This window comes from Bufo bufo, chromosome 1 (assembly GCF_905171765.1).
Source record: "Bufo bufo chromosome 1, aBufBuf1.1, whole genome shotgun sequence".
Classification (NCBI taxonomy): Eukaryota; Metazoa; Chordata; class Amphibia; order Anura; family Bufonidae; genus Bufo; species Bufo bufo.
In genome coordinates, this window is record NC_053389.1 from 240,222,504 (window position 1) to 240,234,662 (window position 12,159).

The 12,159-nt window shown below is 46.5% G+C and overlaps 1 protein-coding gene across 9 annotated transcripts in view; it reads left to right on the forward strand.

Moving 5' to 3' along the window:
* Window positions 1-12,159, forward strand: part of ABCC9 (ATP binding cassette subfamily C member 9) — an 83,564-nt gene that overhangs the window by 40,882 nt on the left and 30,523 nt on the right. For 5 of the 9 annotated variants that reach the window (XM_040437725.1, XM_040437733.1, XM_040437719.1 and 2 more), the window contains exons 17-20: window positions 352-457; window positions 2,442-2,483; window positions 6,347-6,385; window positions 9,143-9,244. In XM_040437725.1, coding sequence (XP_040293659.1) covers window positions 352-457; window positions 2,442-2,483; window positions 6,347-6,385; window positions 9,143-9,244 — 289 coding nt within the window. The remainder of the gene's footprint in view (window positions 1-351; window positions 458-2,441; window positions 2,484-6,346; window positions 6,386-9,142; window positions 9,245-12,159) is intronic. The other 4 variants (XM_040437758.1, XM_040437773.1, XM_040437765.1 and 1 more) reach the window with 2 other exon arrangements.

The window sequence follows — 12,159 nt, forward strand, 5'->3', positions numbered from 1 at the left end:
TCCTGATCCCTCACAAACAGGAAGAACCATCTCGACCAATCAGAAAGTCCCTTGAGCCAATCATCAAAGTCAGAAGCAGTCACATGACACACTGTGCTGCAGCAGTGATAGAGCAGAAGTACAAGGTCACATGACCCACTCTATGCAGTTAGAAACAGGAAGTGTCCCTTTAACGAATTGGCAGAGCTGAGGGTAGTCACAGGAAGATTCTGTTTCCAGGGCATCTTCTGGCCTCTGGATTGGCACCATGCTGCCTCTGTAATGTTAGTGTGTGGGGATAGGTTACAGTTTTACTGTATTTCTACCATTGCCATGGAGACTCTTTGCGCTGATAATCTTCCTGTTGTGCAGGTCAGCTGACCATGGTGGTGGGACAGGTTGGGTGTGGAAAATCCTCGCTGCTGCTCGCCATTCTTGGAGAAATGCAGCCGCTGGAAGGAAGAGTTTGTTGGAACAAGTAAGTGGAGCTGAAAACGTTTATCTACTGTTGTCCTGAGGCGGCCATTTTACAGCGATGTAAAGTATAGAACCTGAGTTTAGGTCGGTAATAACCTGTCTGCGGATAAAGATGCTCATCTGTAGAAATAGTATCCTAAGTAAAAACCCTTCAGCATGGTGGAAAATCATTGATAGATGATTGGCGCTCAATTCTGGTATTCATCTTGTGTGATGCTGGTTTTAAGTGTTTCCAGAGCGTAATACACATATTACAGCACCCAATCAGTAGGGGTTAAAAAACGGTGCTGTAAACTCTGAGTGCCAGGAGGAATCTGCAGGTCTCCTCTTTTGTTCAGTTAAATCCAGATAGTGCGACATATGCTTCTTATTCTTTCTTTCTTTTTTTTTTTTCCTTTTCTGATAGCAGATTTTTTACTCTATTTCCTGAACATGATAATGGAGGCGGCCATCTTGCCTGAGCCGTTCTTAACAGCATTTAAAGAGGACCTTTCATGGGTCCGAACATTGTAAGATAACTATCTGGACATGTAGAGCGGCGCCCAGGGATCTCACTGCACTTACTATTATCCCTGGGCGCCGCTCCGTTCACCTGCTGTGGCCCCGTTACCTTCTCCGTGCTGTATGCTAATTACTACTATCGGTAAAACAGGGAGGAGGCTGCCCTGTTTCTCCCTGGGCGTTCCTTCTCCCTGGCTGTAGCGCTGTCCAATCGCAGTGCAGAGCTCACAGCCAGGGAGAAGGAACGCCCAGGGAGAAACAGGGCAGACTCCTCCCTGGTGTTCCGATAGTAGTAATTAGCATACAGCGCGTGAGAAGATAACGGGGCTACAGCGGGCGAACGGAGCGGCGCCCAGGGATAATAGTAAGTGCAGTGAGATCCCTGGGCACCGCTCTACATGTCCAGATAGTTATCTTACAATGTTCGGACCCATGAAAGGTCCTCTTTAAAGATGTGCTTTATAGCAGCCACCATGGTCCATAGAATGGACAGGAAGGGACCTCATTGACTTCTGTGGGAGAGTTTTCTAGGATCCTAGGTTATCCCCTATGTATAGATAACACATCATTGTAATTCTGCCTGTGATGATAATAAGATGACTACTAAAAAGTGATCTGTATAGATCAAGAAGTGGCACTTATTATTAGGCCTAATGAAAACTGCAGGCTTCTTAGGATTTTGTTAAAATATAGATTGTGCCATTGAAAATGAAAAATGTTTAACATAAAAACTTGATTTAAAGGGGTTGTCCCATCTTGGACATTGGTGGCCTATTCTAGCGATATGTCCCCAATGTCCAAGATGGGACAACACCTTTAAACAATAGGTCATCTTGCCATGACACATTTCCTTTAACCCCGAGGGCTTTCAGAGGAGTAGATCATAGGCCCTGATATTTATGACATCCCTGGTGGACACTTGGAGTGAATGCCCACATCATGATGTCCTGACATGCTGTTTCTAGGCTTAGGCTACATGCATACGACCGTATGTGTTTTGCGGTCCGTTTTTTTTTTTTTTTTGCGGATCCATTGTAATAATGCCTAAAACGGACAAGAATAGGACATGTCCTATTTTTTTTGCGGGGCTACAGAACGGACATACTGATGCGGACAGCACGCGGCGCGCTTTCCGCATTTTTTGCGGACCCATTGAAATGAATGGGTCCACATCCTATCCGCAAAAAAAAACGGAACGGACACAGAAGCAAACAACGTTCTTGTGCATGTAGCCTTATCTTGTGCGATACAGTCTGAGAGATCCACACAGCACTACACCCCACATCATGTGCTCCTGAGCCGGTGTATCTAAGCTCAATCTGTGTACATTCCAGTTGCTTTCCTCCATTCTAATAACATATGCGTTTCTCTAGGCTTCCTTCCTGCCCGCGTTCCTCTGCCGCAGCCTTGATTATGGTCAGAGGTGACAGATTATTATTTGCAGGACTCTTTTTCTATAATGACTTTTTTGCTACACATTTCAGACTCCCCCCTGAAAGTGACTGGGGTACAGATGAACTCTTCAGGTATTGACCTGTTCTGAACATGTTCACAAATCATTATAGGATAGGAAGAGTGGAAATTGTGTGTAACCTGTGAGGAAACCGTATATAGAGGGCTGCATGACGAGAGCAGAATGTTGCGGTCAAATATGGTCCCCTCAGGACATCATCGTGCAGCTGCAGACTAATGCCTCATTCACACGTCAGTGTTCAGTCAGTGATTTCCATCAGTGATTGTGAGCCAAAACCTGGATTGGAGCCTCCACAGACATTAGGCCTCATGCACACGACCATATTTTTTCACGGTCCGCAAAACGGGGTTCCGTTGGTCCGTGATCCGTGACCGTTTTTTCGTCCGTGGGTCTTCCTTGATTTTTGGAGGATCCACAGACATGAAAAAAAAGTCTTTTTGGTGTCCGCCTGGCCGTGCGGAGCCAAACGGATCCGTCCTGAATTACAATGCAATGACGTTGACACAATATGGTGCAATTTCAAACGGATCCGTCCCCCATTGACTTTCAATGTAAAGTCAGGAGTTAATATACCATAGGATCTGAGTTTTCTCCAATCCGATGGTATATTTTAACTTGAAGCGTCCCCATCACCATGGGAACGCCTCTATGTTAGAATATACCATGGGATTTGAGTTAGATCGTGAAACTCATATCCGACAGTATATTCTAACACAGAGGCGTTCCCATAGTGATGGGGACGCTTCTAGTTAGAATATACTACGAACTGTGTACATGACTGCTGCCTGGCAGCACCCGATCTTTTACAGGGGGCTGTAATCAGCACAATTAACCCATCAGGTGCTGCACCAGGAAGGGGTTAATTGTGCGTATCATAGCCCCCTGTAAGAGATCAGGGGCTGCCAGGCAGCAAGGGGCATACCCCCCTCCCTCCCCAGTTTGAATATCATTGGTGGCCAGTGTGCGGCCCCCCCCGGCCCCCCCTCTATTGTAATATCATTGGTGGCCAGTGTGCGGCCTCCGTCGCCCCCCCCCTCCCTCCCTTTATTGTAATATCATTGGTGGCCAGTGTGCGGCCTCCGTCGGCCCCCCCTCCCTCCCTTTATTGTAATATCATTGGTGGCCAGTGTGCGGCCTCCATCGGCAACCCCCCCTCCCTTTATTGTAATATCATTGGTGGCCAGCGTGCGCCCCCCTCTATTGTAATATCATTGGTGGCCAGTGTGCGGCCTCCCCTCTCCCCCCCCCCCCCCCCCGCCCGATCATTGGTGGCAGCGGAGAGTTCAGATCGGAGTCCCAGTTTAAACGCTGGGGCTCCGATCAGTAACCATGACAACCAGGACGCTACTGCAGGCCTGGTTGCCATGGTTACTTAGCAATATTACAATATTAGAAGCATCATACTTACCTGCTGCGCTGTCTGTGACCGGCCGGGAGCTCCTCCTACTGGTAAGTGACAGGTCTGTGCGGCGCATTGCTTAATGATAGCGTCCTGGTTGCCATGGTTACCGATCGGAGCCCCAGCGATTAAACTGGGACTCCGATCGGAACTCTCTGCTACCACCAATGATGGGGGGGGGCCGCACGCTGGCCACCAATGATATTACAATAAAGGGAGGGAGGGGGGCCGACGGAGGCCGCACACTGGCCACCAATGATATTACAATAGAGGGAGGGAGGGGGTCGGGGGAGGCCGCACACTGGCCACCAATGATATTACAATAGAGGGAGGGGCGGCGGGGGGGGGGCCGCACACTGGCCACCAATGATATTCAAACTGGGGAGGGAGGGGGGTCTGCCCCCTGCTGCCTGGCAGCCCCTGATCTCTTATAGGGGGCTATGATATGCCCAATTAACCCCTCAGGTGCAGCACCTGAGGGGTTAATTGTGCGGATCACAGCCCCCTGTAAGAGATCGGGTGTTGCCAGGCAGCAGGGGGCAGTCATGTACACAGTTCGTAGTATATTCTAACTAGAAGCGTCCCCATCACTATGGGAACGCCTCTGTGTTAGAATATACTGTCGGATATGAGTTTTCACGAAGTGAAAACTCATCTCTGAAAAAGCTTTTATGCAGACGGATCTTCGGATCCGTCTGTATGAAAGTAACCTATGGATCACGGACGCGGATGACAATCTTGTGTACATCCGTGTTCTTTCACGGACCCATTGACTTGAATAGGTCCGTGAACCGTTGTCCGTCAAAAAAATAGGACAGGTCATATTTTTTTGACGGACAGGAAACACGGATCACGGATGCGGCTGCAAAACGGTGCATTTTCCGATTTTTCCACGGACCCATTGAAAGTCAATGGGTCCGCGAAAAAAAACGGAAAACGGCACAACGGCCACGGATGCACACAACGGTCGTGTGCATGAGGCCTAAGGTATAAGGGAAAGATCTGCACCTGTTCTGTCTTTAGAGCCGCACCTGGTTTTGGCTCAATATCACTGATGGAAATCACTGACCGAACACTGATGTGAATGAGGCATAATAACACTGGGTTACACAATGAGAACAATACCATCCACCTTGGATACTGTGCCTCCTACAGCCGGGATCACACTGCATGAAGCTGAATGTTAGGCCTCATGCACACGGCCGTGGTTTTGGTCCGCATCCGAGCCGCAGTTTTTTGCGGCTTGGATGCGGACCCATTCACTTCAATGGGGCCGCAAAAGATGCGGACAGCACTTCGTGTGCTGTCCGCATCCGTTGCTCCGTTCTGTGGACCGCAAAAAAAATATAACATGTCCAATTCTTGTCCGCACTTTGCGGACAAGAATAGGCAGTTATATTACATGCTGTACGTGCCGTTCTGCAAATTGCGGAACGCGCATGGACGCCATCCGTGTTTTGCGGATCCACGATTTGTGGACCGCAAAAAACACAACGGTCGTGTGCATATAGCCTTAGTGACATCTTATTACAGTACAGCAGCGTTATAAGAGGAGTGGCACATGATGTAAATGTCTCAGAGGTTCTCAGCTCTGTAGTTATGGTAGTGATCCTGGAGGCAAGGAAGGTTCTACACCTCCTGTCACTCATCAATCGTCTTGAAATGGCTGATACAGTCAGCCTCTCCCTAACCTGAAATGGCGTATTCACCTTCCCTACAGTCAACCTCTCCCGAACATCATATGTTTTTCTCCAGTAACATGCAGAGCTACATCTTAAAGGGGTGGTCTCACTTCTACAAATAGCATTTATCATGTAGAGGAAGTTAATACAAGCCACTTACTAATGTATTGTGATTGCCCATATTGCCTACTTTGCTGAATGGATTCATTTTCCCATCACATTATACACTGCTCGTTTCCATGGTTACGACCACCCTGCAATCCAGCAATGGTGGTCATTCTTGCACGCTATAGGAAAAAGCGCCAGCCTATCTGGTGGCCAGGACCATGGCACTGCACGTGGGCTAGTGCTTTTTCCTATGATGTGCGAGCACAACCACCGCTGATGGATTGTAGGATGGTCGTAACCATGGAAACAAGCAGTGTATAATGTGATGGAAAAATGAATCCAGCCAGCCAAGGAGGCAATATGGACAATATCAATACATTAGTAATTGGCTTGAATAAACTTTGTGTACATGATAAATGCCATTTGCCAAAGTAAAACAACCCCTTTAATGGCAGTTCTGGATGTGACTGGAGTATAAGACATTGTGACAGCAGCTCTGAATGTGACCAGAGCATAAAATATACATAGCAGCAAAATATTGGCTGCTGCTCTGGATCTGAAAGGATGTAGCGGCAGAATCTTGAACACAGCTTTGGATGTGACGGGAGTCCATGATGTAACAATCCTATGGAGATTTCTCCTATGGGCCGCGATTGATGTCTTGTTTATGTGAAGACGCTTTCTCGCGTTTCTTTCATTCTAAAGCTTTTCTACCGTAACTTGCAGCGTAGGAGAAAGTGACCCCTCTCCTGACGATGATGACAGGTATTATTTCTGCTCTCTGTGGGTCTTGTAATCCTGAGCCCGTTCATCTGTATTGTGATCCTCTAACATGTGGGGGAATCTACGGTTAACCTCCAATCATTGCTGGTGATTGTGGTGACGCATCATCTGTGTCTCTAATCTTGTCCTGTGCCTGGGGGCTCCATGTCCATTAACTGCAGACTCTTCATTTTCAGCTTGATTTCTTAAAAATCCATCACCCCCCTTCCCCCAATCCATTAACTGTAACTCTTCTCCCTCCCAGTCATTCTCCTTTATTTGCAGGGACGTTCATCCCGTGGGATCGCCCGTGTGTCGCGCATGTTATTATTTTTACCAGCAGGACCAGCACTAACCTGGAAACTTATTTATCTGAGTTTTCTGTCTTACATTTCTAGATTTCCTCTTCTCCCCTATAATCCCAACATTATCTTCTGCCTGCACTAGGATATTATTTTGGGGTCGATCTATAATAATTTTCACATGGCAGATTTTGCCTCTATGGTCGCTGCCACGTTTTTCACCTTGAATGCCATGAACCCGCTCGCTGTTTAGCCCCACTGAATGAAACTAAACCTTGACCTGCACCTGCCATGGCTTCCAGTGGTATCTATCTAGACACTGCACCTAGAAGGGACATGTACCTTGGCACGGTTGTGTCGTTAAATCACTTGCCACCTAAACAAAAGCATGGCCTCCTATTGAAAACAATTGGAGGCTGACACCGCGTGGCCGTGGCTCTGAATTTGCACCAAAATTCTGGCAAGAGATACTGGGTGTCATTTATCATGCTGGTCTGAAGTGCGATTAGTCAGGCGTGATGTGATGAATTAGTCGATGTGTCCTTGAATTCGTCAGGCACAGGTGGATTGTGCGCAATTAGACTTCTCATTGGTCGGCTCATGAATTAGACCCAAAAGTGCAGCGAAAAATTTGCATATCAGATGAAAAGTCGCAGCCATATACATATGTTTGTGAGAAGGCGCACGTCTACTAGCCGATACAACTATTTTTATAAAATTTTCACCCGGCTAAAATTTTCACCCGGCCCAACACAAAGCTGACAAACAGAACTACGGCAGTAAAAATTTGAATGTTTTAGTGCCTAATACATGCAGAAAAAGGCGCACCTACATAAATAGGCCGGGAAAAAAAGGCCTTAAAGAGGATCTTTCATGGGTCCAGACATTATGAAATAAGTAGCGGGTTGTGTAGGGCATAGTGCAGGCATGTAAGATCACTTACTAGATTATCTGTCTGGCCCTCCATTCCCTGCTGTGCCCCCCTTTTACTTTTCTCGCCTGGCATGGAAATGAATAGCATCGGAACAGGGAGGAGGAGACTGTCCTGTTTCTCAATGGGCGTCTCCTTCTCCCTGGCTGAGAGCTGTCCAATCGCAGCGTCACAGCCAGGGAGGTGAGATTTTTATATTTTCTCCCTGGCAGTAACACTCTCCGCTGTGATTGGACAGCTCTCAGCCATGGAGAAGAAGACGCCCATTGAGAAACAGGGCCGTCTCCTCCTCCCTGTTCCGATGCTATTCATTTCCATGCCAGGCGAGAAAAGTAAAAGGGGGGAACGGAGAGGCATACAGATACGCTAGTAAGCGATATTATGAGCCTGCACTATGCCCTACACAACCCCCTACTTATTTTGTAATGTCTGGACCAATGAAAGGTCCTCTTTAAACTGAAAATTACAAATGCCTCCAAAACAAGTGCCCTTTCATTAGTAAATATGCCCAAAAAATTTGTCTAAAATAGGAAAAGTTTTACTAAAACAGGTGCAAAACACTATAATAAATGACCCCCACTGTGTGACCGGGCCCACAGATGCTCACAGTAAGGGCTCATTCAGACGGCCGTATGCTGTCCGCAAAAATACTGAATGCTATCCGTTTTTTTGCGGATCCGCAAAAAAAATGAAACATGTCCTATACTTGTCCGTGAAAATCAGGACATGGCCCCATTGAAGTCTATGGGTCCGCAAAAATACTGAATGCTATCCGTTTTTTTGCAGATACGTTTTTTTGCGGATCCGCAAAAAAACGGATAGCATTCAGTATTTTTGCGGACAGCATACGGCCGTCTGAATGAGCCCTAAAGGAACTGTTCAAACGACATCACCATGGGCCTGTGGCACACCATGCTTATAGATGGCAACTTATTAGAGATGACCAAATCGCTAAAAATTTGTTTCCGGTACGATTCAGCTAAATTGTCTACGTCATTTGATTCCAAATAGAATCTACCTGAAATCTAAAGTTCTGTGATTGCCTAGAAAAGTCTCTCTCTGTCACCTTCTCTCTATCTCTCCTCTCCTTGATTCTCCCGAAGTGAAACAAAGTTGGAAAAATTCAAGCCAAATTTCCAAATTGTAGAATTGATTTGCTCATCTGTAGCAGAGGGATATTCCATACGCAGGTCTGGACTGTCATAACTATATAATATATCTAATAGCCAGTATCTTGGTTTTGGGCCCATTAGCACCTTAACAATGCAGAGGGTCCCATGACGTACTGCGCTGGCAGTAACGCAACCCAATGCAGATTACAATATAATCAATAATAATAATAATAATAATGTAATCCAATCTAAGAAACAGAACATGTCATTTCTATTTAACCAGTTGTCTTCCTGTAAGTTGTCAGAGAGTCTGCCCTTTTTCCCATTATCGATGACCGATGGATTGAATTGTGGTTGAGGTATTATGTTTCCTGCAGGAGTTTCTCGGCTGTCTCTTATATTCTTTCATTTACAGTAAGAACAGGTATTCAGTGGCATACGCTGGACAGAAGCCTTGGCTGCTCAATGCCACCGTAGAGGAGAATATCACCTTTGGGAGCCCATTTATCAAGCAAAGGTAAGACCCTGTGTCCTGAGCTGCAGCCTGTGTCCAGCATTAGGCTTCATGCTCACTTCCATATAACAGCTCAGTACAACCACTGTATAATATTACACCCTCAGAGTGCTCTTCCTTGGTACCTCTGGAGGCCTCATGTGCCTTCATTGCACCACCTAATGTTTCCAGTACATACAGATGGATACAGGATGCTCCATTTGGATTCCATATGCCATGTTCCATCAAATGTAGTGTGCTTGGATGCGTTATCCCCTAGAATCAGTGGTCCAGAGGGGCACCATATAGAGGCACATGGAGTACCTAGAGCTTTGTATCTGGGAACATTAGAAACTCATTGGGGAGATTTGCTAATAAAACTCCACCAGAATTGTAGCGCAGTTTTAGCTAACACACTTGTCTTGTCCAACAATAGTGTGTGGCTTAGAGGGATATGGGTGTGACCTACCATAAAGAGGCATGGCTCAAGATGTGACAACTTACACCAAATTCTGGCATACAGTAGACTAATAAGTAGGTGGTATAAAGTTAGATTAGACAGTCTAAATGTGCACCAGATTTATAATCCAGCATCATCCTGGAGAAATTTGGAGCATTTTTAGACTGCCTAGTTAGACAGTATTAGCAAATCTGCCCTGTATGTTTATAATGTTGTCCTTCCAAAAACTACGAACTCAGGTACACATAACCTCATAGCATTGTGAAAGAAGTAATGTTTTCTAAATCGCTGGATTTCTGTCACGCTCATGTGTGGGAGGAAAACACCACACCGAGCCAGTACCCACATCCTCTCCTCTGGTCCATAATCCTTCCAGTGAACAAGATACTGAAGAGATCTACGGAGAACTCGAGAGTCAATAATCTTGGCGATCTGGAATTCCAAACTGCTGTCCACCATGACAGGAGTAGGTGGCAAGGGGGGCGACTCCAAAGGTTCAATATATCTCTTCAACAAAGATTTTTGAAACACATTATGAATTTTCAGAGCAATAGATCTCAGCAGGACGCTCTCCCTGACGAAGGCCATGTAGCTTGGTCTCGGCCAGGGAGGTCTGATCCGAGTCATCATAGATGAGACCCAGAGCTTTGAAAAATTTATCCTCCGGCAGAGAAAAAGCCCATAACTGAGCATCCCCCTTAAGCAATGAAATAATCACACCAACTCTCTGATTCTCATCCCCAGATGTACATAGCTTAAAATACTGTTTGCATGCCTCCCTAAACAAAATGAAATTATCACTTCCCCCAAAGAATTTGTCCAAGAGGGCAACATTAGGCTCAAGACAGGCTTGGTAACCACCAACACCACTAGGACCAGTAGCCTGTGGTCTCTGGATCTGCGAGACGGTCATGCGGAGGTCAGCTACCTCCAAAGACAGCCCCTGCAGCTGTCAGACCAGTGCAGCAATAGGATCCCTGGCTGTACTGAAATAAGCAAAAATGACGGTTTTGGTGGTTTATATTGTCACGCTCGTGTGTCGGAGGAAAACACCACACTGAGGAAAGAAGGGAAAGGGGATACCGGAATTAGGCCTGGAAACTAGGGAAGGAAGATGGACACCTCCTAGAGAAAACCCTAACTCCAGTCCTGACAGACAACCAGTATGAACAGGCCCCAAAAGTACGGATGGAGTAGAGATAACACTCCTGTTTTCTGAGATTTCTGAGTTGTGTTATCTAATATAAGCAAACACCTTCAATTGCTTTTCAATGGCTTTTGTCTCAAGATAATGCGATGAGTTAAAAAATTTGAGTTAAGAGCTGGAGTGCTAACCCTGCTACATCTGTAGGCAAGTTCATACACCGGATACCTAGAATCCTATCTCACCCTATAGGACCCTGGAACTAATGTCAGGACTGAGTCTACCTGTTCCTCCAAAGGGAAGGACGAACAGGAGTCTCCCTCAGGCCTAATGACAAACAGCAGGGAAAGGCAATACATATATATCAAAACATAATACAAAAAGGGAACACTTATCTTCAATGAAGCTTTGGTAGCACCAGGAACTCAGCCGAGAACCAAACACAAGCTAACCACAAGTCCAACAGAAGCTATAAACCGCATAGCATAGTGGGAGAAACAACAATAAATAAAAAAGTTTAAATGATCACAATAGCAACACCTGGGGATAGAAGGTGTGGCAAGCACCAGAAACAACACAGATGTCATTTGATCCAAAAGGAAAACATGTCAGATCAAACCACGTGTTGCCAGTCTCACAGATCTCCTACCACCTGTCGCTGGAACGTCCGTGACAATTTATTTACTCTTTGAGGCTGGATGTCTCTACTCTGGGGCTGCATGCCTGAGCTTTTTGAGGCTGATTGTCTATACTATTTGATGCCAGGTGCCTGCCCTTTCTGAGGCTTGATGTCCAGGCTCTCGAAAGCTTGATATCTGCTCTAATTGAGGCCTGATCTCTGTGCTCTCTGTGGCCTGATCTCTGCACTCCCTGAGGCCGGATATCTGTTCTCCCCGAGGCCGGATATCTGTTCTCCCCGAGGCCGAATATCTGTTCTCCCCGAGGCCGAATATCTGTTCTCCCCGAGGCCGGATATCTGTTCTCCCCGAGACCGGATATCTGTTCTCCCCGAGACCGGATATCTGTTCTCCCCGAGACCGGATATCTGTTCTCCCCGAGACCGGATATCTGTTCTCCCCGAGACCGGATATCTGTTCTCCCCGAGACCGGATATCTGTTCTCCCCGAGACCGGATATCTGTTCTCCCCAAGGCCGGATATCTGTTCTCTCTGAGGCCGGATATCTGTTCACCATTAGTCTGGATATATGTTCTCCCTTAGGTCAGATATCTGTTCTCCTTGAGGCTGGATGTTTGCGCTCCCTAAGGAAAGATGTTTGCTCTCTGAATCCAGATTTCTGTACTGTTTGAGGCTGGATGTCTCCTCTCTGTGAGGC